Raw genomic sequence first — 26,978 nt, forward strand, 5'->3', positions numbered from 1 at the left:
CCTCTAGAATGCAATAGTACAGTCCTGTGAGACGTGTTGGGTCAGTGGGTGCATTTCAGTGCTTTGACTGAAAAAATACAAAGCCCAGCCAATCGGATTGGCTATCTTTTGAAAGGACAGGCTTAGCCATGTCCAATGCTGTTTGTCTTGGTTGTCTAGCTAGACAGAGTGTGAGAGATAGTTGTGATTGGTAAAAGTGCTAATAAAACAGTTGTTTTTCACACAATTTGTTTCATTTTTTCCCCCATGTACATTTCATATTGAAGTTCAATGGTGCAGTGTTTTTTTGAGTCATCTATGAATACAAAATATACAGCAGCGACCAAACATCATTTCTTTTGGAAAAGTGTATTTATTTATTGTACATATATTCTCATCTCTACCACATATAGTATGCCTGGTCCTGTTGCAACTTGTATAATATGAAAGGAAATTGTGTGGCCTTTCATTTGATATACGTTACAAGGATGCAGCACAAACTATCTGGTATTTAAACATACATACAGTGCCTTGCATAAGTATTCACCCCCTTGGACTTTTCCACATTTTGTAGTGTTACAACCTGGAATTAAAATTGATTTAATTGGGATTTTTACCATTTGATTTACACAACATACTTAACACTTTGAAGGTGCAAAATATTTTTAATTGTGACACAAAAGTTAAAAAAACAAAAAAAAAGACATTTGTTGGTTGCATAAGTATTTACCCCCCTGAGTCAAGTACTTGGTAGAAGCACCTTTGGCAGCAATTACAGCTGTGAGTCTTTTTGGGTAAGTCTCTACCAGCTTTGCACATCTGGATCCTGCAATTTTTGCCCATTCTTCTTGGCAAAATTGCTCAAGCTCTGTCAAGTTGGTTGGGGACCATTGGTGAACAGCAATTTTCAAGTCTTGCCACACATTCTCAATCGGATTGAGGTCTGAGGTTTGACTGGGCCATTCTAAGTGATTCAAATTCTTGTTTTTAAACCACTCCAGTGTAGCTTTGGCTGTGTGTTTAGGGTCATTGTCCTGCTGGAAGGTGAACCTCCGCCCCAGTCCCAGGTCTCTTGCAGACTGAAACAGGTTTTCCTCTAGAATTTCCCTGTATTTGGCTCCATCCATCTTGCCCTCAATCCTGACCAGTTTCCCAGTCCCTGCTGATGAAAAGCATCCCCATAACATGATGCTGCAACCACCATGCTTCACCGTGGGGATGGTGTTCTCAGGGTGATGAGCACCACACATAGCGTTTTGTGCTAAGGCCAAAAAGTTCAATTTTGGTCTCATCAGACCAGAGAACCTTTTTCCACATGTTTGCTGTGTCTCCCACATGCCTTTTGGCAAAATCCAAACGGGATTTGATATGGGTTTTTTTCAGCAATGGCTTTCTTCTTGCCACTCTTCCATAAAGCCGAGCTTTGTGGAGCGTCCGGGTTATAGTTGTCCCATGGACGGTTTCTCCCATCTCGGCTGTGGATCTCTCCAGCTCCTTCAGAGTTACCATTGGCCTCTTGGCTGCTTCTTCTGACTAATGCCCTCCTTACCTGGTCACTGAGTTTTGGTGGACGGCCTTCTCTAGGCAGAGTCGTGGTTGTGCCATATTCTTTCCATTTTTTAATAATGGATTTAACGGTGCTCCGGGGGATGTTCAAAGTTTGGGTTATTTTTTTATAACCCAACCCTGATTGGTGCTTCTCCAGAACTTTATCCCGGACTTGTTTTGATAGCTCCTTGGTCTTCATGATGCTGTTTGTTTTGATATGCTCTCTAACAAACTCTGGGGCCTTCCAGAAACAGGTGTATTTAATCTGAGATCATGTGACACTTTAATTGCACACAGGTGGACTCCATTCAACTAATTATGTGACTTCTGAAGGCAATTGGTTGCACCAGAGCTTTTTTAGGGATGTCACAGCAAAGGGGGTGAATACTTATGCAATCAAGACTTTTCCGTTTTTTATTTGTAAATAATTTTGAAAAATATGTAGATTTTTTTTCCCCACTTCGACATTATGGACTATTTTGTGTCGATCAGTGACAAAAAATCCTAATTAAATCCATTTTAATTCCAGGTTGTAACACTACAAAATGTGGAAAAGTCCAAGGGGGGTGAATACTTATGCAAGGCACTGTAAATGAAAGCATTGAAAAACAAGCAGAAATAGGGCTGAGTTTAAAGAGTTAATAGATGGAGGCTGGAGGCATTTTTAATTCAATTGGGAGGTCGTTCCAAGCAAAGGCCACCCTGTCTGAAGTAAAGAGTAACCAGTGTAGTTTTTACTCCAGGAGAATATTAAGTGTTGTGATGTTGGTGATGCTTTCAAGATGAAGCTGTATAATGTGTGTATATTTTTACTTTGCCGGCTCTTCCCCCACTCCACAGGGAGCTTGCAGATCTGGTACAAACTAAACAGAGGGAAAGAGCCAGACATCTTCTCCACCAGCACCACCAACCTGGTCAACGGACAACTTCATAAAGTCAGAATCAACAGAGATGGAAGGGACGTCTATGTGCAGGTAAACAGGGCTATCAGGCAGATGTTGGGATCTATTCAACTGATCCAAACTGTGAAAGATCCAAACAATGACAATCAAAATAGGCCCTTTTGAATGTAACAGTGCAGCTGAGTCCATTTAGTGTATTTCTGTCAAAGATTAGTGAGGGTCCTAATTTAATCTAATTTAATGAATGGCAGTATTTCGATCTGTCACCATTTTAATCATTTGAATAGATGGCATTGACTTCGATAAGTGGAAGGCATCAAGATGACTGTGGGATATGAGGCAATTTGTAGCACCAAGTTGTATGCAGGAATGTCTGTCACACTACTTCTTCAATTGTTCTGCAAATTAGTTCCCTGACATGTATACTGCAATGTATAAAAGATGCACTGCCATGTACCAAGTCACTCACAGTGGGCAAGACAAGCGGATCTGACAGACTGGCTATTCTGGAGTGACTGCAGATTTCTGCCCCCTTGCTGAAATTAAAACATAAATATTGGATTATTGGGGGTACATTTTTTATATATATATATATATATATATATATATATATATATATATATATATATATATATATATAATATGTCTGCACAGTTGCGCAGACATAGTTTGAATGAAGGTCCTATTTTTTTTTTTAAATTATGGACACTTTTTTATGCACCTGATTCTCAAAATGTATAGCAAATTAAGGAAGCACGCTCGGCATACGCATAGTCCCGGGGATGTAGATGTGCAACCTGATATTAATGTATTTTGGTGGGGTCCTATTTTTACAGAAATTTAACCTCAGAGATAACGGTCTGACATCACTGCTGTCGTTGCTAGGCAGAGTGACTTGCGACCGTTTCTTTGCACTGACTAGGGAGACATGGAATATATAGTTCAGCACACACAGGTCACATCTGTGTTTCTGTCTGGATTAAAATTGGTAATCAGCAATAATGTTTTTTGTGTTTGTGACTTCAACACTGGGGAAACTAATAATCTTTTTTTTTTAATTTAGGAAGTACGATTTTCATTTTCCCCCTCTCACTTTTGTTGTTATGGTATGGTCAGGAGTTCAGTTATACCATTCCATTCCACAAACAAATCTGTGTTGCTCTCAGTATTAAAACTGTTAACTTCTCAATAATAAAACGTGAAAAATGAAAGTGACCCTGAGTATAGTGTTACTTATTATACAATTAAGATTGAATTCAACTGCTGGGGACGCAACCTCTAGCATGTAGCTAGTACAGCAATTGCAAGCAACGACACTGACTGTTACAGTACAGATTTCTTTCTTTCAGAGGTAGGTACTGATGTCCACATTTAGCAATTTTAACAATAACAAAATGTTGGTTGACAACAAGACATAAATGATAACATGGTCCTGTTTACAGTTTTTAAAAGAATATTCTGAAATGAAAATGTAAAGACATGAATGCATCTTATATGTTTATTCCTACCGGAAATTACTTATTTGGAATGTTACTTGTGCTGAGTTAGAAAGAAAAAAAAACATACCGCTCCATATCACCAGATTTATATAGCGCCATTTTAAAATTCAAACACAGAATTAATTATCCCCCATATTGTTTATTAGTTTATTAAAATGATATGATATCGCTATTAATACAGCACTTGCCAATTTCAAGCATTACAGAGTTGTAATTGATAGGAAAACATTTTCAACTCTGGCAATTATGTTCCATAAAGGGAAAACCATCAGCCATGGTCACTATGTTGCCTGGGTGCGAAAAGATGAGCAATGGTTTTAATGTAATGATACGCAATGCACACAACGCATCAGACTGCCTAAAACCTGCATGATTCCTACAGGATCTTTCTAAAGAGAGTGGACAAAGTCATATAAAATTAAGAATAATTGCCCTCAGCACTACTGTTCAAATGTGTCCCCTCCTCTCCAGCCTCAGGTACAGTCGTTCTGTCCCCTCCTCTCCAGCCTCAGGTACTGTCGTTCTGTCCCCTCCTCTCCAGACTCAGGTACAGTCGTTCTGTCCCCTCCTCTCCAGCCTCAGGTACTGTCGTTCTGTCCCCTCCTCTCCAGCCTCAGGTACAGTCATTCTGTCCCCTCCTCTCCAGCCTCAGGTACAGTCGTTCTGTCCCCACCTCTCCAGCCTCAGGTACAGTCGTTCTGTCCCCACCTCTCCAGCCTCAGTGGCAGGGATTAACATTTGTCACATTTGATTTGGCTTCAATAAATCTGGCTTTTAAAAAAAAAAACTTTACAGACTTGGTGCATGTCTATTTCTTCTGTGCTATTTAGTGTCCCAAGTTGTGTTTCCACCACTGCATTATGTGGCAGATATGGATGTTTGATTTTCCAGGATGCCTTCTGCAAAACAATGGAAATTCAATGGCAAAAACTTTGTTAAAGTAACATTAAGGTTTGGTTGCAAAAGTCCAAAAGGTTAGTAAATTGCAAGTTAAGGTAGCCACGCAACCTTAACTCTGCACCCTTATGTGTATGTTTCCCGTCACACCTGACATCACATATGACATCGGCAATGACATCACTAAGCACATGACAAATTCTCCCCAAAAACTGAACATACAGACATAACACTGGGAAATCATAGTCCTTGTGATTGCTAACATGTTCACTGCATTAGCATTCCCACAATGTTTGCTGTCAAGCTAATTATTTCACCAATGTTCTAAGTAAAACCAATATACTCAGAATACAGTAGTGCTATAGAATTAATTAGGGACCTTCCGTGCATTACTGGAACTAATGTTAAACAAGTCATATTTCTCCAGACGCTATCAGCAATATTCATGCAAACCATATTTTCTGTATCTGGAATCTGCAACATTGGCTTTCTAATATTAATGTTAAACTTTGGTGAAATTCAGGAGGCGCAAACCAGGGCTTCGCTATTTCCTAATTTCACATGTCTATCATCATTGACTCCCTATTTAAACTCAGTCACAGCTCAGCTCTTTCTCTTGCGTTAGCTTTTTTGCCTGTATAGAGAAAGAGAGAGAGAGAGAGGGAAAGAGAATATTAAATTGATTATTGTGAATGAAACCTTGCCTGTCTGACTCTCTGGTTCTATTTTCGACTCCTGAACTTTGACTACCCGATCCGACTTTGACCCTTTTTTGTACGACTTCCCGATTTGGCTTTGACCTTGCAGCATGACTACCCGACCGATTATCGAATCAAGACCGGACCCGACACCAAACATGGATTTTCCTACCTCTTCTTCTTCCGACCTTGAAAATCCACGGGACATCCCGATCCCTCCAGTGGCATCTACCTCCATTGCTTCAGTACCGGACCCCAGCTTTCCCAGCCACACCGTTCCAGCAGGTGGGAGTCATTCCCGTGACCCCCGCCTGCTTAAAAATGTGTCCCTTGGAAAAGTTTGTTCTTGCATTCTCCATCTGTCGAGACATCCTGTGTGCTGCATACAGATTTATTTAACCGCATTTTCAGTGGGGTCAGGGTGAACGCATGCATGGTATGCGCATCCACTGCGCACTCATCCAATCTGTGCTCAAAAGTGGCAATGGTAACCCCATCCACATCAGTCTGCAGTTTTTGCAGGGATGCGCATTCCAAAACCATCTGCCCAGCCAAACAACAATCAGTATTATTTTCATCTGCACTCCCATCAACATCCCAACCCTAGCCAACGCACACCAACTCCACCCAGATAGACAATTCGATGCTTATCTGATCGACAGCCTACAGTGGCTTTTCCACTGGCCTTTCTAATCTCCCCTCTGTCCCATTTATATGCAAAAATCTTTTTTCTGCTTCCTCCGAGCCCAGAATCGCCGAGGCTCTAATTCAAGCTGTGGACAAAGGATTCATGGCCGGCCCCTTCCCAGCTCCACCATTCCCCGTCTTCAGGATTAGCCTCATCGGAATAGCAACCCACAAAATATCAGGAAAAAAGCGCCTAATTATCGATCTTTCTGCCCCGAGAGGCAGTTCCACTTCCAGCCTCAATGCCCTAATTCCCCACAATCAATTCTCCCTTCATTACATTAAGGTTTCTGACGCTATCAAATTCATTAAAGCAGCAGGTCACGGCGCCTGGCTCACAAAAGCGGATATTTCAGATGCTTTTAAAGTCATGTCCATTCACCACCTGTTCGGAATCTGCTGGGAAAGTAAATACTTCTCCATCTCCTAGATGACTTTCTCCTTATATGCCCCTCTTCGGACCCCCCCCACTCAAGCATTTTCCAAACTGCAATCCCTATTTTCTTCAGTAGGCATCCCACTCTCTGAAGATATCTAACCATTTGCCCAGTAACCCGACTAGAATTCCTCGGAATCACCCTGGACACCATCAAATTCGAAGCCAGCCTCTCACTCGACAAACTGGAGCGCATTCATCAGCTCATTAACAATTTTCAAGTATTAAAATCAATCTCTAAACACAACCTGTTAGCTCTCCTCAGCCACTTCAATTTCACAATCCGCATCATTCCCCAAGGCAGAACATTCTTCTCTTTCTCACCTCAACAGCAAAAAACCTGGACTCTCACGTCAAAGTCTCCTCAGAAGCAAGGAAAGCTATCAGAATGTGGTACACATTGCTGCAGCACTGGAATGGCCTCTCATTATTCTATGATGATTAGATCTCAGCCCCAAATGATCTCTACTGACACTTCATCAGGATTCGGGGGTTTTCTAATCAACGAGTGGTTCTATGGTACTTGGTCCCCCGAAATTCAAAACTTATCTCCCCACCTCAAGTCCTCAGCTCTGTTTGAAATTTACCCCAACGTCGTAGCAGCACATCTCTGGGGGCACTCTTGGTCCAGAAAATCGACACTATTTTTTAGCGACAACCAGTCAACCGTGCATATTATTAATAAAGTCAGATCATCCTCCCCTCTCATCATGCAACTACTTTGTCATCTAGTTTGGATATCAGCTTCCCATAATTTCCTTATTCAAGCTTGCCATCTTGCAGGTAGCCAAGTTTCACAGCCTGGTTCCAGCAGCAGTTCCATCCCCCCTCCAGGTCCCACCCTTCCAACAGCTCATCTTCAATTAAACAAAACCCTCTCCAACCTCCTTCGATCATTAAGAACCTATATGTTAGCAGCTCTCTCCCCATCCACCCGCTCCTATTATGCAACAGGTTGGGCAGCTTTCTCTACCTTTTGCGCTCAGAACAGGATATCCCCCACTCCTTTTAATGAAAACTAGATTATGGCTTTCATCGTTCACGCTCGGGACCCACTGCATTTATCCCCAACCTCTATAAAAACCTACATATCAGGAATTAAATTCCACTTCCGCAGCATGTCCATCCCCTCGCCGACCCTTCTCTCCATCCCAGCAGTACGTCTAACGCTCCAAGGAATCTCCAAGAGCCTCCCTCCTGCATCTCCTTCCAGACTCCCCATAACCACCGATATACTCAACACCCTAATATCAATCCTCAGGTCAGGATGTTTCAATCCATTCGACCATATCGTCATGGAAGCAATATGTCTAACTGCCTTCTTTGGATTGTTGAGAAGTTCAGAATTCACAATCCCCATACCATCCAGTTTCCCGGCCATAGGCATCCACACCTGCAACCTTTCTCTAGTTCCAGATCTACATTACATCCTATTCCTGAAAGCATCCAAGACAGACCAACTCCGCCAAGGTCAATTAGTCCAAATATATCTGCCCTTTCTCCTCTCTAACTAAGTTCATATCTATTAAAAGACCTTTCAGTTTCTTAGACCCCCTCTTCATTGATTGCTCCAAAAGCATCATTATTAGACACTGGTTCTCTTCCTACCTCTCCGCTCTCATCACCAGAGCAGGTCTTTCTCCCCAATTCTACACCACAAACTCCTTCAGGATTGGCGCAGCCTCTTCAACAGACAGAGCCCGCATCAGCCATCACCTAATCAAGACCATGGGGAATTGGTCCTCTTCAGCAATCAACTCCTACATCCGATTGTTACCACCCGATATTACTGCCGCACACCAGGCTATAGCTAGCATGCCCGGAGTGGGGACGCCCTCACTGCCAGGACCACCAGAAGTTTTCCCCTAATAGAAGGGTTTTTTTCTTCTTTGCTGAGCAGATGGTAGTCACATAGCCTGTCCCACTAACCATCTAGCTTTAGATATTTGTTTGTCATGTTTGTCTTTTCTTGCTTTTATGTTATACATTGGCACGCAGTCTTTGTTTGTATTCACAGGTGCGGTTTCAGCAGGAGCCTGTGGTCCATTCTTTGGGGGGATAGTGAGTCTCACTTCCCTGACCTAGAGTTCCAGTAACTCCACAGGTTCTTTGTGCGGTCAGAGGGGACCACCGGCCACACTATTCTTTCACAGCTCATGTGATTGATCTTGCCTCATGAAAGAAGGCTCTGTCTTACTTCCTCCTTTACCCTCCTGGGATGTGGCCCTCTTACTCTTAGTGCGCGAGTCCCGTAACTAACTATTATTTGTGTTCTTTTAGATTCTCTTTTCTTCCTTACGTCAAGGCTTCGTATGAGCCGTTTCGTCCGCTGAGGGTCAAACACGGTCGCGAGGCAGAGCTTATAACAACTCTCCGAGAAGTCAGAGGACTCTATGTTTCAGTGGCCTAGAGGCCGATAGGGCCAGTCTCGACTCCATAGGGAAGGCTCTCTCGATTGGAGTCCGGCCCATCCTTTTCTCTCTCCCCTGCTCTAGAGGCCGAGCCTCGAATCCTAAGTTGCAAAACACTCCCTTCCTCTCGCAGCCCTGGTTCCCGCCCCATGAAACTGCATTATTTCATGTGGCAAAAGGAGTCACTGCTTTTTCTGCAGTATGTGTATGTTCGCACTGTGATTAACCATTCTTCTTTCAAACTTTACAGTTGACTATGAATGCTTGCTTACTGTTATGCTGGAAGCCAATTATGATATTAAATGTTTAAGTACAATTGTTTCTGCAGTTAACCATTGTGAAAATTTAACGGTACTCAATGAAGTACATAAACAAGAGGTGGATTGTAATGCGTGGCTGTTATACCTACAAGAGACATAAAACACTGCTTCGTGTACCACAGCATACATGTGTCAACAATATACCATACAGTACTAACTGTAATGGAAAGTGTTAACATACATGTAGGGTTTGATATATTGCATGTTCCATTTGTTTTCAGGTACTCCTTTCCAAAAATCTAATACTCATCACTACATACCTCAACATGAATTACACATTTCTGAGTACAAGGAATTTTGTTGTTCGATAAAGCACACATTGACAGCAAATATTGTGGGAATGCTATTGCAGTTACTGAACATGTTACGAATCACAAAGACTATGATTTCCCAGGGTTATGTCCGTATGGCCAGTGTTCGGGGAGATTTGTCATGTGCTTAGTGATGTCATATATATATATATATATATATATATATATATATATATATATATATATATATACAGTATACAGTACTGTGCAAAAGTTTTAGGCAGGTGTGAAAAAATGCTGTAAAGTAAGAATGCTTTCAAAAATAGACATGTTAATAGATTATATTTATCAATTAACTAAATGCAAAGTGAGTGAACAGAAGAAAAATCTACATCAAATCAATATTTGGTGTGACCACCCTTTGCCTTCCAAACAGCATCAATTCTTCTAGGTACACTTGCACACAGTTTTTGAAGGAACTCGGCAGGTAGGTTGGCCCAAACATCTTGGAGAACTAACCACAGTTCTTCTGTGGATTTAGGCAGCCTCAGTTGCTTCTCTCTCATGTAATCCCAGACAGACTCGATGATGTTGAGATCAGGGCTCTGTGGGGGCCATACCATCACTTCCACGACTCCTTGTTCTTCATTACGCTGAAGATAGTTCTTAATGACTTTCGCTGTATGTTTGGGGTCGTTGTCATGCTGCAGAATAAATTTGGGGCCAATCAGATGCCTCCCTGATGGTATTGCATGATGGATAAGTATCTGCCTGTACTTCTCAGCATTGAGGAGACCATTAATTCTGACCAAATCCCCAACTCCATTTGCAGAAATGCAGCCCCAAACTTGCAAGGAACCTCCACCATGCTTCACTGTTGCCTGCAGACATTCATTCGTGTACCGCTCTCCAGCCCTTCGGCGAACAAACTGCCTTCTGCTACAGCCAAATATTTCAAATTTTGACTCATCAGTCCAGAGCACCTGCTGCCATTTTTCTGCACCCCAGTTCCTGTGTTTTATTCCTCCTACACAGCTGTTTCTGTTTCAGTTAATGATTGTGTTTCAACCTACATATTGAATTGATGATCATTAGCACCTGTTTGGTATAATTGTTTAATCATACACCTAACTATATGCCTACAAAATCCCTGACTTTGTGCAAGTGTACCTAGAAGAATTGATGCTGTTTTGAAGGCAAAGGGTGGTCACACCAAATATGGATTTGATTTAGATTTTTCTTCTGTTCACTCACTTTGCATTTAGTTAATTGATAAATATAATCTATTAACATGTCTATTTTTGAAAGCATTCTTACTTTACAGCATTTTTTCACACCTGCCTAAAACTTTTGCACAGTACTGTATATATATATATATATATATATATATATATATATATATATATATATATATATATATATATATATAAAATCAAAAAATGGTTTGGGAGATATATGCGTCCTGATTGGCTGATAGGCATTCCAAGCCATTGAATTATTACAGTACAACCAGTCTCAGACTTTTGACAAACAAATATTATTGCGCCGAGCATTTAAGAACGTTTAAAAAAAATAATTTTGAATTGGCCACCATTTTTTCCCCCAATAAAAACTATAATAATACACTTCCTCCATGTAAATTTGAACTTGTTTGGTGACCCCAATGTCCACACATTCCTGGAGGATTTAGACCGCAACAGTTCGGTAACGGAACTGACAGTAATAATTTTAAAAAAAGGTCAGGAAAAAAATTAAACCGTGAGTACTACAAGACACCTCTCTCTCAGTACTGCTGATATACTAAAAAAGTAACTGCTTGTGCTGTGTCAGTTTTTAATGATTGGTCAGCACAGACAAAAAATAATGTGGATTGGAAAACTGCACCTAAGACTGAAATAAACACAGTTTTAAGAAGTTTCTTTGCTGAAGTGATAACATCAGCTGGCACACAGTATTCAGTTAGCAGCTACAAAAGCACAGTGGGGTGATCTATAAACCTCTTTCAGACAACCACTTTAAAAGAGCAAACAGCGTCTTCATTTCTCCTGAAAAATTACACGTGACAACAAAAAGACAAGTCACAACATCACCCTGCTGTATCCCAAACAGACTTAAACAAACTTAAGTTATCGGTACTCAGGACACAGATATCTACCAACCCATTTTCTAAGGTAGTTTAAGAAGCTATTGGGCACCAGCTGAGAAAGACAGGAAGTCCTGGAGTTGCATCCTCTCTGCAGTACCATCAACTCATAAACAAAAGGCAGAAACAAACTCCCTTACTCACCAAACAGTGCCACCATCTATGTAAGCAGCCATTTAATTAAAAAAAAACTGTACATTCCCTGGTACAGTCAACTTCATGAGACAAATACTGAAAATATTCAGATAATTCAATTTATTTGAATTTATTTAATTTATTATTAAAAATAATTTGTTTATCTATTAAATTCATTAGAACTATTACATTTATTGGAACTATTTTTCCTAGCATAGTAATATATGTAGGAAAAAATAAACCTATATTAATTTTTAAATAAAAATGTATCTATATTTCTAAAAAGTAACCCATTTTATAAGCGCAGTAAAACACTCCAGGGTGTTGGTTGTGCTAGAATAACCGCACTTCCAGGGGCTAAAGGCACTCTGCATACAGCCTTGTGCCTTACTACACCCCCTGGGCGTGCGATTATTCTTGCACAACCAACACCCTGTTGTGTCTTATTGCTTATATATATATATATATATATATATATATATATATATATATATATATATATATATGTATATATATATATATATATATACACAGTGCCATGAAAAAGTATTTGCCCCCTGTCTGATTTTCAGTATTTTTGCACATTTTTCACATTGTATTTGGTCAAATTTTTTTGTGGGTTGTAGTAGTATATAGAGGGAGTCTGAGAGAAAAAATGGCACCAAAGTTTGGTGCTTCTTTCATTTGTTTGGTGTGCAAGGTAATCAAACATGCAATCTTCAGGTGTGAAAAAGTTATCGCCCCCCCCCCCCCCCCCCCCCACCCTAGTTAACTCAACCCAATTAAAGGGATAATTAGGGTCAGCTGTTTGAGTAATTTGGTTAACTACCAGACCTGATTTGGGCCAGCCCTGCCCAATATAAATCTGACTAACTTTGGCCCTTACCATCAGAGTGAAGTTGTCAGCACACAAGGTTCTAGAGGCACATCATGCCACGAACAAAAGAAATTTTTTGTATTGTGTTTTGTTGTTTGGTTAAATCTGTTGTTTTTGTTTATTTAGTTAATAAAAATCAGCTGAACGCCGTTGCGTTCAGTTTCACCTGCCCATCCATTGTTTTGGTTCAGTTACTTCCTGGTCCGTGACGTCACCACACCTCACCACTGCAAGCCATCCTGCCACAGAGAGACTAATCAATAACTACAGGAAGCGTTTGGTTGCAGTTATTGCTGCTAAAGGTGGCGTAACCAGTTATTGAGTCTAAGGGGGCGATTACTTTTTCACACGGGGGCATTGGTTGTTGCATTTATAAAGCATATTTATAAAGCAATATGAATTGCTAAACTAAACACAACTGATCACTATTAAATAATACAAAATATAGATTGCATATATATATATATATATATATATATATATATATATATATATATATATATATATATACAGACGTGCTCAAATTTGTTGGTACCCCTCCACAAAAAACGAAGAATGCACAATTTTCTCTGAAATAACTTGAAACTGACAAAAGTAATTGGCATCCACCATTGTTTATTCCATATTTAATAGAAATCAGACTTTGCTTTTGATTTTTTATTCAACATAATATTGTAAATAAGAAAACAAATGAAAATGGCATGGACAAAAATGATGGGACTGCTAACCTAATATTTTGTTGCACAACCTTTAGAGGCAATCACTGCAATCAAACATTTTCTGTAGCTCTCAATGAGACTTCTGCACCTGTTAACAGGTAGTTTGGCCCACTCTTCCTGAGTAAACTGCTCCAGCTGTCTCAGGTTTGATGGGTGCCTTCTCCAGACTGCAAGTTTCAGCTCTTTCCATAGATGTTTGATAGGATTCAGATCAGGACTCATAGAAGGCCACTTCAGAATAGTCCAATGTTTTGTTCTTATCCATTCTTGGGTGCTTTTAGCTGTGTGTTTTGGGTCATTATCCTGTTGGAGGACCCATGACCTGCGTCTGAGACAGAGCTTTCTGACACTGGGCAGTACGTTTCGCTCCAGAATGCCTTGATAGTCTTGAGATTTCATTGTGCCCTGCACAGATTAAAGGCACCCTGTGCCAGGCGCAGCAAAACAGCCCCAAAACATAACTGAGCCTCCTCCATGTTTCACTGTAGGTATGGTGTTCTTTTCTTTGAAAGCTTCATTTTTTCGTCTGTGAACATAGAGCTGATATGACTTGCCAAAAAGCTCCAGTTTTGACTCATCTGTCCAAAGGACATTCTCCCAGAAATATTGTGGCTTGTCAATATGCATTTTAGCAAATTCCAGTCTGGCTTTTTTATGTTTTTCTTTCAAAAGTGGAGTCCTCCTGGGTCTTCTTCCATGGAGCCCACTTTCGCTCAAAAAGAGACGGATGGTGCGATCAGAAACTGACGTACCTTCACCTTGGAGTTCAGCTTGTATCTCTTTGGCAGTTATCCTTGGTTCTTTTTCTACCATTCGCACTATCCTTCTGTTCAATCTGGGGTCGATTTTCCTCTTGCGGCCGCGCCCAGGGAGGTTGGCTACAGTTCCATGGACCGTAAACTTCTTAATAATATTTGCAACTGTTTTCACAGGAACATCAAGCTGCTTGGAGATGGTCTTGTAGCCTTTACCTTTACCATGCTTGTCTATTATTTTCTTTCTGATCTCCTCAGACAACTCTCTCCTTTGCTTTCTCTGGTCCATGTTCAGTGTGGTGCACACAATGATACCAAACAGCACAGTGACTACTTTTCTCCATTTAAATAGGCTGAATGACTGATTACAAGATTGGAGACATGTGTGATACTAATTAAAGAAACTAATTAGTTTGAAATCCAATTATTTATTATCTTTTCTAAGGGGTACCAACAAATGTGTCCTGGCCATTTTAGAATATCTTTGTAGAATAAGCAATAATTCATCTCTTTTCACAGCTTCTTTGCTTTATTCTATGACATACCAAAGGCATGCAAGTATACATGATAAAATAGCTTTTAATTTCATCACTTTTCAGGAGGAATGAAGCATTATTTCAATGAGCTGTAAGGGTACCAACAAATTTGAGCACGTCTGTGTATATATATATATATATATATATATATATATATATATATATATATATATATATATATATATATATAATCACTGATAACTAAAGAAGTGGACAGGCTTTTAACATTTACATTTTATCTTTTAAACTTCCATATAATTTCAATATTATTAAAAAAAAGAAAAAAGGCACCATCTAAATACATTCTGTCAATTATACATACTATCAACACTCTGACATATTAGATTTTAGTTTCAATATACACAAAAAGTCTTCCTTGATGGGTGTCTAATATTTATATAACAATCCAATTATTGGATAAAATACATTAATGCAATACTCAGTCTGTTTTTATTTTTTAGTCTTTTCTCCAAGGCCTCCAAAGAAGGAAAGTCCACAATAGGCTGTGTCACCTCTTCGGGCATTTCATCCACATCCGCTCTGTTCTGCATCTGAGTGTGACTTATTATTTGATTTAATAATCTGGTGTTATGGTCAAGCTTTTCCTCTATGTCCACCATCATCTTAATGGTATGCCTTTCTACAGCTGCAAAAACAAAGTATTTTGCAGTTTATGTAAAACATTCTGAAAAAAAAACACTGCCTCAATTTAAACATACAAAGCACTGTATAGCTAAATTATATTAAGAGTGATGTGTTTTAGCCTAGTAGCACAATTGATGACAGACAGCATTTTTTGTCTAAATAAGATCACTGCTCAATCAAACTGCCTAACAAAATAAAGCCTAGCCTTCCTCACCTCTCATAACCATATAATTAAAATAATTGGGCCCTGAGTGTTTGAAGTTTTGAGTAAATTAATTATAACTGACATGTTCCAGGCAGATCTGTTGTTGAGGTCCTCATAGGAGTGTATCATGGAGGCCTTATCTCTGTGGTGCACCAGGCCTGGGGAGAGTCATTGATAAAACCTTCCTCACTGGAGCTACAGGAGGTAGCAGGACAGACGGAGGTGGAGGTGGTGGCACAGCAATGGGCTCATCCTCAGATTCAGGGCTTGACCAATATTTTCCGTCTGGTCTGGAATAAATAACATTAATAATATACATTTAAATGATGATGTAACCATATGGAACATACAGAGACTTGACATAAGTAAACAGACATCCAAGTTTGAAAGAACATCTGTTTATTCTGGAACCATTGGCAAAATATGATTCAAAAACACTTATGTACAAGAAAAGTATACCTCCAATACAATCATATAAGCACAAGATTTAAACTAACTTTGCACAAGGCCTCGGTACAGCTCAGTGCATATGTTTGTATTAGAAAGCATGGATATCCATGGAGTCAATTCGAAAGAGATGAAAAGACTGACGAAACTTTACAATGTTAGGCATTTATACCTTTGTAAACACTTGTTGACTCCACTCCCATTTGTCTTACTTCTGTCCAATGATAGGGGTTACCACTCTATCATTGCACATTCCTGCTGCGGGGGAAAAGGGGGGGTTGAATACCACATTGTACCTAGCAGGGTGCATCCCTCTTGTCTTTCAGTTCCCTTCCCCCCATCTCACACTATCTCTGCTAATATCCTGCCTTTTGGTGTCTAGCTCCGACACTTATCTGTGACTTCCAGTTGTGTTAGGCTATGCCAAACTGATAGTAGCTGGTTTTGCCGATTGGAAATGAAAGAACTCGAAACTTACACAATACTGCATATTATAACAAGAAACAAAACACATACACACTCAATTTAAACATAATGATTAAAAACAACTTAACTATAAAAGAAACACACACACATAATGTAAAACTTAATTAATAACATAATTAATACCTCATGCAGAAAGCCATCACTACAGGGACACCATATGGAAGCAGGCAGATTGTTCATATTTATGTGCTTGAAGCACCAGGGCTTCTGAGATTTGCCAATCGCTAGCAGGGGTAGTTTGTGGCTTCCAGTGGCATTGCTATATGCTAGCACAGTCAGTCTCTCCTTATTTTTCTTAAATCCAGGGGCATGCATTTCAGACCCCGCGGCAAGAGTTTTCTCCGGGAGCAGTTTCCAATAGGTACCTTTGTCAGCATTATAAATCTGCTGCTCAGTGAGACCCTCACGAAGCATAATTTCTTTCAGTTTTTCTGAATGGGTCAATTGAGTCAGAAGCGGAAGATAGGCTTCAAACAGCAATTGATAGCTGGCGGATTCCATGGCTGTATTTAAAACGGTCCAGCCAACCTTCGCTTGCTGCAAAGCCTGGATCATCACCCATTTGCTGGTTCAATTGCCTTGCTTTCTCCTTTAAAATTGTGCCAGAAAGGGGGATGCTCTTAGTCCGATTTTGAATCCCTGAATGTATGCGTTGTTTTGCGAGACAATTTCCATTGATGCAGCAAAATCTCTTATTTTGTTCTTTTGCCTGGCGTATATCGTAAACTGTTGTACAACATCCACTACCTTTTCTCCATAGATATGTCTAGTACAGTTCTCTTTTGCTTAGCCATGCTGTTTTATTGTCCTAAAAAGACACAGCACTACATTGTACACGTGCCATTAGCTCATGTGGCAAAAAGCTACTTAACCAGACAGCTCGTGGGGACACATTCAACTTTCAGATAACTAAAGGTTTCGCTTTTCTGGGGTTTGTAAAAAACGGGGTTGTATTGTGTATATATCTGAAACAAAAACACATTTTCAATGTGAAAAAATGGCAAGTTATAAAAAGGGACAAGCCATTTAAAATGGAGATATCAAAAACACAAGCCAAGTTTCAAGAAACTATGGGGGCAACATTACCCAGCACCAAGCAAATAGGCACAACTGTAAAAGCGGTGGGGGTCAAGGTTGCCCCAATTGTTTCTACTAACTTGGCTTTTGTTTTTCAGGCACAATAAAAGCGGATTGAACTTGCATCAAAATCACAAGCCCAGTTAGCTTTTTTTCACATTTCCAATGTGTTTTTGTTTCAGATATATATAATGGAGGTACTGACAGCAGTATGGACTGATCGATAAATCACATACATTTGTGTCGTGTCCCATGACTGTTCGAACTTTGTACAAGACATAGGGGCAGATGTACTAAAGTGTTGCATCTGTCGCAATAGTCACAAACCATTTGAAAACGAGTAGGGTGAAATGTACTAAACAAGCGCAATGCTATTAGCAACTTTTTAGGGAATGCTTTGCGGCAGCAGTTTTTCTTTGTGGTTCAGCCTTAGATGAATATGTAATTCTGCGAATTCCTGCATAAATTTGCAAAAATAGGGTGTAGATGAGGGTTCTCAAGTACTGTAATGAGATGAACTAAAGCTGCCGGCAATTGCGAAACTTACAATTGCATCAATTTGTTAAGAACTTTTGAAAGCACGTTTTAAACATTCGCATTTCCCAGTCCACTTTTTCTCTGCGTTTCCAGTTGTGCTCAATGCAAACACCCAAGTACAGTACCTAATTTTCACTAAAGGCAGGGTGTACTTACAAGCTTTGTTGAAAAAAATTTCTATGATATTTCTGGTTCCCCAACATGTTGGGAGCAATAGACTGCACACATGTGCCACTAACCCCTCAAGCTCATTCTGAGCATCCATATAGGACCATGATCTATTTTGTGTTAATTGTCTAGGCTACTTAGTAGGCCAAGTTAAAAATAATAATAATAATAATTAAAAATAACGCTAAAATAATTTAATTTCAGTTTATAATAATATTTTATTTGCATTGTACACCAATGTCTACAAGGCAGCATAATGATTTATTTTGTGTGCTAGGTACTTGTTTGATTTTCCTACTGTACTGTATACTGTATAGGCCGACTGTACAGATTTATATTTGTACATAATGTAATGTGTAGCCTGCCCAAAACACATTAGTGTTATTTCAGCGGAATGATTTACATTTAAAATGCATTCAGCTCTATAAATGTATGTGTGTGCAGTTTTATTGTATTGTTTTTAAACCCGCACCTCCTTATGTTGGACATAAATATCTGGTTTAGCAAGTGGCTACTGTATGATTATAAAAAGCTTTTTGGGGGTGAAGTTGGGGACCCCACTATAGAATCTGATGGGATTAAATTGCCTTTCATTTTTTAAAATATTTTTAGCAGTATTAAAATAGGTAAAAGAAGACAGAACAGAATGCACATTTGTACAGAATGTACATTTAACGAAAACAATGTTATTTTGATTTTCGCACCCTTGCATGCATAGATGTTCTAATTCAGGCACCCTCTGCTGCAGCAAACCACAACTCGATTCCTGCTATTTATTTGAACAGTGTTGCACGCAATGCTAGAGATCTTGCCAAGAAGATGCAACAAATATTAAAATTAGTATATTGTTGATTTTTTAATTAACATATTTACTCGTGGTACATATGAGAAAATGTATATTTCGCTAATTGTCTCAACGAAAATGCAAACTGCGGTATGTACAGTATGCACTGCGACTGACCCATCTCAGTACATCTACTCCATAGTCTCTAATGTGGATGTTTATTGAACTTTGACATCAGAGAAAAAAAAGTAATAGAGAAAACTAAGTGAATTATTGTGATTCAAGAGGAATACACAAAATCTATAAATTAATAAATTCAACATTACTTATGGTAAAGGTCACACCAGTAAATCTACACAGTGATAAATGAACTTCCTCAAAGGTCTACTTTGTAGAAGAATATATTTCTTTAATTGTTAAATACCATATTCTATGTGATCTGTATAATTCTCTATTGCTGTTTCTGTTTAGATCATTCTTTAATCTGCTAACTGCCTTATGTATTTTTTTTTAACTATGAGGCTACTTTTATTATTATTATTATTATTATTTATTTCTTAGCAGACGCCCTTATCCAGGGCGACTTACAATCGTAAGCAAAAACATTTCAAGCGTTACAATACAAGTAATACAATAAGAGCAAGAAATACAATAACCTTTGTTCAAGTAAAGTACAAGTTTGACAAACCACAGTTCAATAATACAGCAGGTAATAGTGATAGTTACATCAGGATATGATTAAATAGTGATAGTTACATCAGGATGTGATTAAATACAAAGTACTACAGGTTAAACACTTGGCAGATTACAGTATTCTGAAGTACAGGATTAAATGCAGTAAAATAGGGGCTGATAAGAGCAAAATAAAGCACATTTACATGAAGGGTGATAGTGTCCCAGGATACAAACAGAGGAGTTCTACAGGTGCTCTTTGAAGAGGTGAGTCTTAAGGAGGCGCCGGAATGTGGTCAGGGACTGGGCAGTCCTGACATCTGTAGGAAGGTCATTCCACCACTGCGGAGCAAGGGTGGAGAAGGAGCGGGTTTTGGAGGCAGGGGAGCGTAGCGGTGGTAGAGCTAGTCTTCTAGTGCAGGCGGAGCGGAGAGGTCGAGTGGGGGTGTAGGGAGAGATGAGGGTCTGGAGGTAGCTGGGTGCAGACTGGTCAAGGCATCTGTAGGCTAGTACAAGAGTCTTGAACTGGATGCGAGCGGTGATCGGGAGCCAGTGGAGCGAGCGGAGTAGTGGAGTAGCGTGGGCGAAGCGAGGCAGAGAGAACACTAGGCGGGCAGCAGAGTTCTGGATGAGCTGGAGCGGACGGGTGGCGGACGCAGGGAGGCCAGCCAGGAGGGAGTTGCAGTAGTCTAGACGGGAGAGTACCAGGGCCTGGACCAGGAGCTGGGTAGCATAGTTGGTGAGGAAGGGTCGGATTCTTCGGATGTTGCTCAGGAAGAATCGGCAAGTGCGTGCCAGAGTGGAGATGTGCTGGGAATAAGAGAGGCAGGGGTCCAGGGTGACTCCAAGGTTCTTAGCTGAGGAAGAGGGAGAGAGTGTGGTAGATTCCAGAGGAACAGAGATGGAGAGATCAGAGGAGGGGGAGGAGGAGGGAAAGAAAAGGAGGTCAGATTTAGAGAGGTTGAGTTTGAGGTGATGCGAGTGCATCCAGGAGGAAATAGCAGACAGACAGGTAGAGATACGGGAGGAGATGGTGGAGTCAGAGGTGGGGAAGGAGAGGAAAATCTGAGCATCATCAGCATTGAAATGGTATGAGAAACCATAGGATGCGATGAGGGGGCCCAGGGAGCGGGTGTAGAGAGAGAACAGGAGAGGACCCAAGACTGACCCTTGGGGGACTCCAGTTAAGAGAGGGTGAGGTGTGGAGGTTGCTCCACGCCAGGTTACCTGGTAAGTGCGGTTGGAGAGGTAGGAGGAGAACCAGGCCAGAGCAGTGCCAGAGATCCCCAGGTCAGCAAGAGATGATAGTAGAATAGAGTGATCAACAGTGTCAAAGGCAGCAGAGAGGTCGAGGAGAATTAGGACAGAGGAGAGAGAGGCAGCTCGGGCACATTTAAGTGAGTTGGTGACAGACAGGAGGGCGGTTTCAGTAGAGTGAGCAGAGCAGAAGCCAGATTGGAGAGGGTCAAGCAGAGAGTGGTTGGACAGGAAAGCAGAGAGCTGGCGGTGTACAGTCCGCTCGAGGGTTTTGGAGAGGAAGGGTAGGAGGGAGACAGGACGGTAGCTCTGGAGGGAGGTGGGGTCGAGGGTAGGTTTTTTGAGGAGGGGAGTGATCGAGGCTTTTTTGAAGGCAGAGGGGAAGATACCAGAAAGTAGAGAGGTGTTGAGGAGGGAGGAGATGAAGGGGAGTAGAGCAGGAGCAGCAGCTTGAAAGAGGTGAGTGGGGAGGGGGTCCAAGGCACACGTGGTGGGTTTGTGACCCTGGAGCAGGGAGGAGAGGTCAGAGTCTGAGAGGGGCAAGAAGGTGGAGAAGGAGGGTGAGTTAGTAGGGGTTGCAGTGGGTGTAGGAATTGGAGCGGGAGGGGGTGCGGGGGAGGGAGAGGTGTTAAAGAGTTTGCGGATATCTGAAATTTTAGAAGAGAAGAAGGAGGCAAAGTCATCATGGGAGATAGAGGAGGGAGGAGGAGGGGGGAGGGTTAAGGAGGGAGGAGAAGGTAGAGAATAGTTTACGTGGGTTGTTAGTGGAGGCTTGGATTACAGATTGGAAATAAGCACATTTAGCAGAGGAGAGAGTAGAGGAGAAGGAGGAGAGGAGAGTGCGGTAAAGGTCTAGGGCAGCAGGGAGTTTGGTTCAGATCGCAGTGTGATTCTTGCCGAGCGGAGCGCAGAGGAGAGCCAGGGATGGGGAGGGGAGGGGCGAGCAGGACGGGAGGTGAGGGGACAGAGGGAGTCGAGGGAGGAGGTGAGTGAGGAGAAGAGGGTGGAGGTAGCAGAGTCTACGGAGAGTTGTGAAAAGGAGTCGATAGGAGGGAGGTGAGAGAGAGCAGTGGAGGCAAGGACAGAGGGGGAGAGAGAGCTGAGGTTACGGCGAGAGGTGACAGTGGGGGTAGGAGGAGCAGGGAGAGGGGGGAGAGACAGAGAAAAAGAGATGAAATAGTGATCAGAGAGGTCCAGGGGGGTGACAGAGAGGGTGGAGGGGCAGCAGGCCCTGGAGAAGGTGAGGTCCAGTTGACGGCCAGCTTTGTGGGTAGGAGGGGACGGAGAGAGACAGAAGTCGAAGGAGTGAGGAGAGGGAGGAATCCAGCAGAGTGGCTGGGGTTGGAGAGATGGATGTTGAAGTCACCCAACAGGACAGTCGGGGTAGCCATTTTAGAAATGAAACTGTAATTTCTACCTTTGTAGCTCAGGGTCATTTTTAAAAACCACTCAATTCAGAAATCAAGCCTTTAGAAGCTGTCCGTTGTGCTTCCATTGCTTGAGTAGTATGGCACAGTACAACACTGTGTGCTTTCTTGAGTCAGGAATATGCGACAGAATAACACAGTACACGTTGACTCGTACATGTTTTTAAAGAGTGTCAGATTCCATAAACTTTATATATATATATATATATATATATGTGTGTGTGTATATATATATATATGTGTGTGTATATATATATATATATATATATATATATATATATATATATATGTATGTATATGTATATGTATATATGTGTGTGTATGTATATATATATATATATATATATATATATATATATATATATATATATATATATATGTATTTGTATATATATGTGTGTATATATATATATATATATAAAGTTTGAGAAAAAGGAAAACTACTGTGTACCAAAATGATCCTCTTATGCCTGTCTTTTTTATGGGATGGATCGAAAATAAAGTTTTTCAACAGTACAAGGGACATACACCAAATGTTATATCTTAGATACATTGACGACATATTTGGCATCTCCGATAACACCAATGAAGATTTAATGGATTTCATACATTTTATTGTTTCATCCAGCTCTAAAGTATACATGGAACATTTCTAAACAAATTTCTTTCTTAGACATTACCATCACGGTTTCTAATTGTATCATCAATACTACAATCTTCTACAAAGAAACAGACTCTCTTTCATATCTAAGATAACAAATAAAAAACTGAAAAATTGGGCGTGCAAAATTATTCAGCCCCTTTACTTTCAGTGCAGCAAACTCTCTCCAGAAGTTAGGTGAGGATCTCTGAATGATCCAATGTTGACCTAAATGACTAATGATGATAAATAGAATCCACCTGTGTGCAATCAAGTCTCCGTATAAATGCACCTGCACTGTGATAGTCTCAGAGGTCCGTTTAAAGCGCATAGAGCATCATGAAGAACAAGGAACACACCAGGCAGGTCCGAGATACTGTTGTGGAGAAGTTTAAAGCCGGATTTGGATACAAAAAGATTTCCCAAGCTTTAAACATCCCAAGGAGCACTGTGCAAGCGATAATATTGAAATGGAAGGAGTATCAGACCACTGCAAATCTACCAAGACCTGGCCGTCCCTCTAAACTTTCAGCTCATACAAGGAGAAGACTGATCAGAGATGCAGCCAAGAGGCCCATGATCACTCTGGATGAACTGCAGAGATCTACAGCTGAGGTGGGAGACTCTGTCCATAGGACAACAATCAGTCGTACACTGCACAAATCTGGCCTTTATGGAAGAGTGGCAAGAAGAAAGCCATTTCTTAAAGATATCCATAAAAAGTGTCGTTTACAGTTTGCCACAAGCCACCTGGGAGACACACCAAACATGTGGAAGAAGGTGCTCTGGTCAGATGAAACCAAAATCGAACTTTTTGGCAACAATGCAAAACGTTATGTTTGGCGTAAAAGCAACATAGCTCATCACCCTGAACACACCATCCCCACTGTCAAACATGGTGGTGGCAGCATCATGGTTTGGGCCTGCTTTTCTTCAGCAGGGACAGGGAAGATGGTTAAAATTGATGGGAAGATGGATGGAGCCAAATACAGGACCATTCTGGAAGAAAACCTGATGGAGTCTGCAAAAGACCTGAGACTGGGACGGAGATTTGTCTTCCAACAAGACAATGATCCAAAACATAAAGCAAAATCTACAATGGAATGGTTCACAAATAAACATATCCAGGTGTTAGAATGGCCAAGTCAAAGTCCAGACCTGAATCCAATCGAGAATCTGTGGAAAGAACTGAAAACTGCTGTTCACAAATGCTCTCCATCCAACCTCACTGAGCTCGAGCTGTTTTGCAAGGAGGAATGGGCAAAAATTTCAGTCTCTCGATGTGCAAAACTGATAGAGACATACCCCAAGCGACTTACAGCTGTAATCGCAGCAAAAGGTGGCGCTACAAAGTATTAACTTAAGGGGGCTGAATAATTTTGCACGCCCAATTTTTCAGTTTTTTATTTGTTAAAAAAGTTTGAAATATCCAATAAATTTCGTTCCACTTCATGATTGTGTCCCACTTGTTGTTGATTCTTCACAAAAAATTACAGTTTCATATCTTTATGTTTGAAGCCTGAAATGTGGCAAAAGGTCGCAAAGTTCAAGGGGGCCGAATACTTTCGCACACTGGAAACTGTTGTGCGTGAAAAACCCAGCAGCATTGCAGTTCTTAACACGCGCCTGGCACCTACTACCATACCCTGTTCAAAGGCACTTACTGTAAATCTTTTGTCTTGCCCATTTACCCTCTGAATGGCACACATACACAATCCATGTCTCAATTGTCTCAAGGCATAAAAATCCTTCTTTAACCTGTCTCCCCTTCATCTACACTGATTGAAGTGGATTTAACAGGTTACATCAATAAGGGATCATTGCTTTCACCTGGATTCACCTTGTCTATTTCATGGAAAGAGCAGGTGTTCCTAATGTTTTGTACACTCAGTGTGTATATATATATATATTTCCAGACAAATTATTAAGAAGATCACACAGACTCATTCAGTTTGAAATTAACAAATCAGAGTAGTATTAATACTTGTGATATGAGTGTATTCCAGCTATGCATTCATCACTGTTTACTGTCCCCATGCCTGGTTAACAAACAGAATTAAATTTTATACATAATATTTGGTTGTGATACATATTAATGTGTTTTAAAATGATTAGTAATGTACTTACCACTATACTTACCTGCAATAGAGCCAGGTGCTTTTAGCCTGTGCGAATGTAGGGCCTGGTTGGAAAAAAAGGGGATAATCGAGTTTTGGATGTGGTGGATATTTTGTGTGTGGTGCAAGTGATGGGTGTACATGTTACTTGCGGGTGCATGGGGGGGGGGGGGGTTATCAGTGAGTTTTTTTTTAATGTTTGGTTGGCATTGAAAGTGTTTGTGTTTACAAGCCGGTGAGGTCGTGGGCGCAGCCATGGTTAGAGGGGCGTGCGTGCAAAAACTAATTGCTGTATAGCAAGGGATGCGCTCATTGTAGGGCTATTCAGGTAATAGACTCCTCCGACCTGGAGTCAGGGTTTTATTCCAGGTACTTCCTGGTGCCGAAAAAGGAATGGTGGCCTACGGCCCATTCTCAACCTTGACCTTTCTCTAGCCCCTCGCACCTTTTCAAAGTGCATGGAGGCTATCCTGGCCCCTCTGAGGCTACAAGGCATCAGAGTGCTCAACTACCTGGATGACGCACACAGAACTGGTGACCGCTCACCTCGACAGGCTCGGCCTGATGGTGAACTTGTCAAAAAGCCAGCTGGTACCGTCCCAGACTACCAACTACCTGGAAACCTGGGTGGGGCTACACATAAACGACCTGGAGCTGCAGGCAGTTTTTCTGGCCTTGCAAAGTTTCTTCCAGGATGTGCAGGAGACACATGTTGATCAGGACAGACAACACAACCATGGTGGCTTACATCAACCATCAGGGCAGACTGTGCTCGACCGTCTCCATCGCATAGCCTACAAAATCTTATTGTGGGCTCACAAGCACCTGCTCTCCCTGAGAGTGATACATCTGCCAGGAGCAGAAAACTATGACGCTCCTATCAAGGGGAGTCCCGTGTGCAGCCCAGAGTTGAGGCTCCACCTGGTCCCTTGTTCCACAGAGTGGTGAGGGTATGGAATGGGTTACCTAGCCATGTTGATGCTGAATTATTGGGGTCCTTTAAGACCTGACTTAAGATCAATAAGCTGCTGGGAATATAGTTCATTATATCTAAAACAAGTTTCTGGTTTATTTAGAGTATCTATCTGTCAGTTTAGCAGTAGACCAGGAACCTAGAGTAAAGCCATGCCTGTAAAGATCTTTTTGTTTACAGTTTCAGTGTAATCAAGGAATTTCCCAAGGGCAAGCTTGCCTGAGTAATGGTTAAATAACCAACATATCCTTAAGCCAGACTAAAGCCTAATTACAAAATTTACTTGCATTTCCAAGAGCCACAGCAGGCAGAAAATATGAATACCAGTAAAGATGAGACCCACTGAATTGCCTAATATCGTTTTAAGGGTTCCTTCTTGTTTTTAATTAAGCCCTTTCGTCATGGTTAACAATACCACACCATGCACTAGTGTGAACACTGACATATGATTTGGTGCATTTGCAGACATATTTCTGTCCCTTCATCCATATATCACACAACTCTTTTGATTCTTTTTAACATACTGTATAGCTAGAAAACCACCATACCAGGATTTGTTAAGGTTGATATTTAGGACTAAATATTTGAATATCAGATCATGAGGGTATATAGAGGCACCTGTCAGCCCATCTGGAAGTAACTTGTATGTGATATTATTCATGGATTTGTTATAGATATTTTCTTAATTATTGGGTAATGGTATTTGCCTAAGATGTATACAGGAAAATAATCATATATTTCTTTGTAGAA

At 40.9% G+C, this 26,978-nt stretch overlaps 1 protein-coding gene across 1 annotated transcript in view; it reads left to right on the top strand.

Annotated features, from left to right (window-relative positions):
* Window positions 1–26,978, top strand: part of LOC117427084 (contactin-associated protein-like 5) — a 400,337-nt gene that overhangs the window by 339,566 nt on the left and 33,793 nt on the right. The window contains exon 20 of the mRNA XM_034045447.3: window positions 2,368–2,501. Within this exon, the coding sequence (XP_033901338.3) occupies window positions 2,368–2,501 (134 nt within the window). The remainder of the gene's footprint in view (window positions 1–2,367; window positions 2,502–26,978) is intronic.

This window comes from Acipenser ruthenus, chromosome 11 (assembly GCF_902713425.1).
Source record: "Acipenser ruthenus chromosome 11, fAciRut3.2 maternal haplotype, whole genome shotgun sequence".
NCBI classification, from domain to species: Eukaryota; Metazoa; Chordata; class Actinopteri; order Acipenseriformes; family Acipenseridae; genus Acipenser; species Acipenser ruthenus.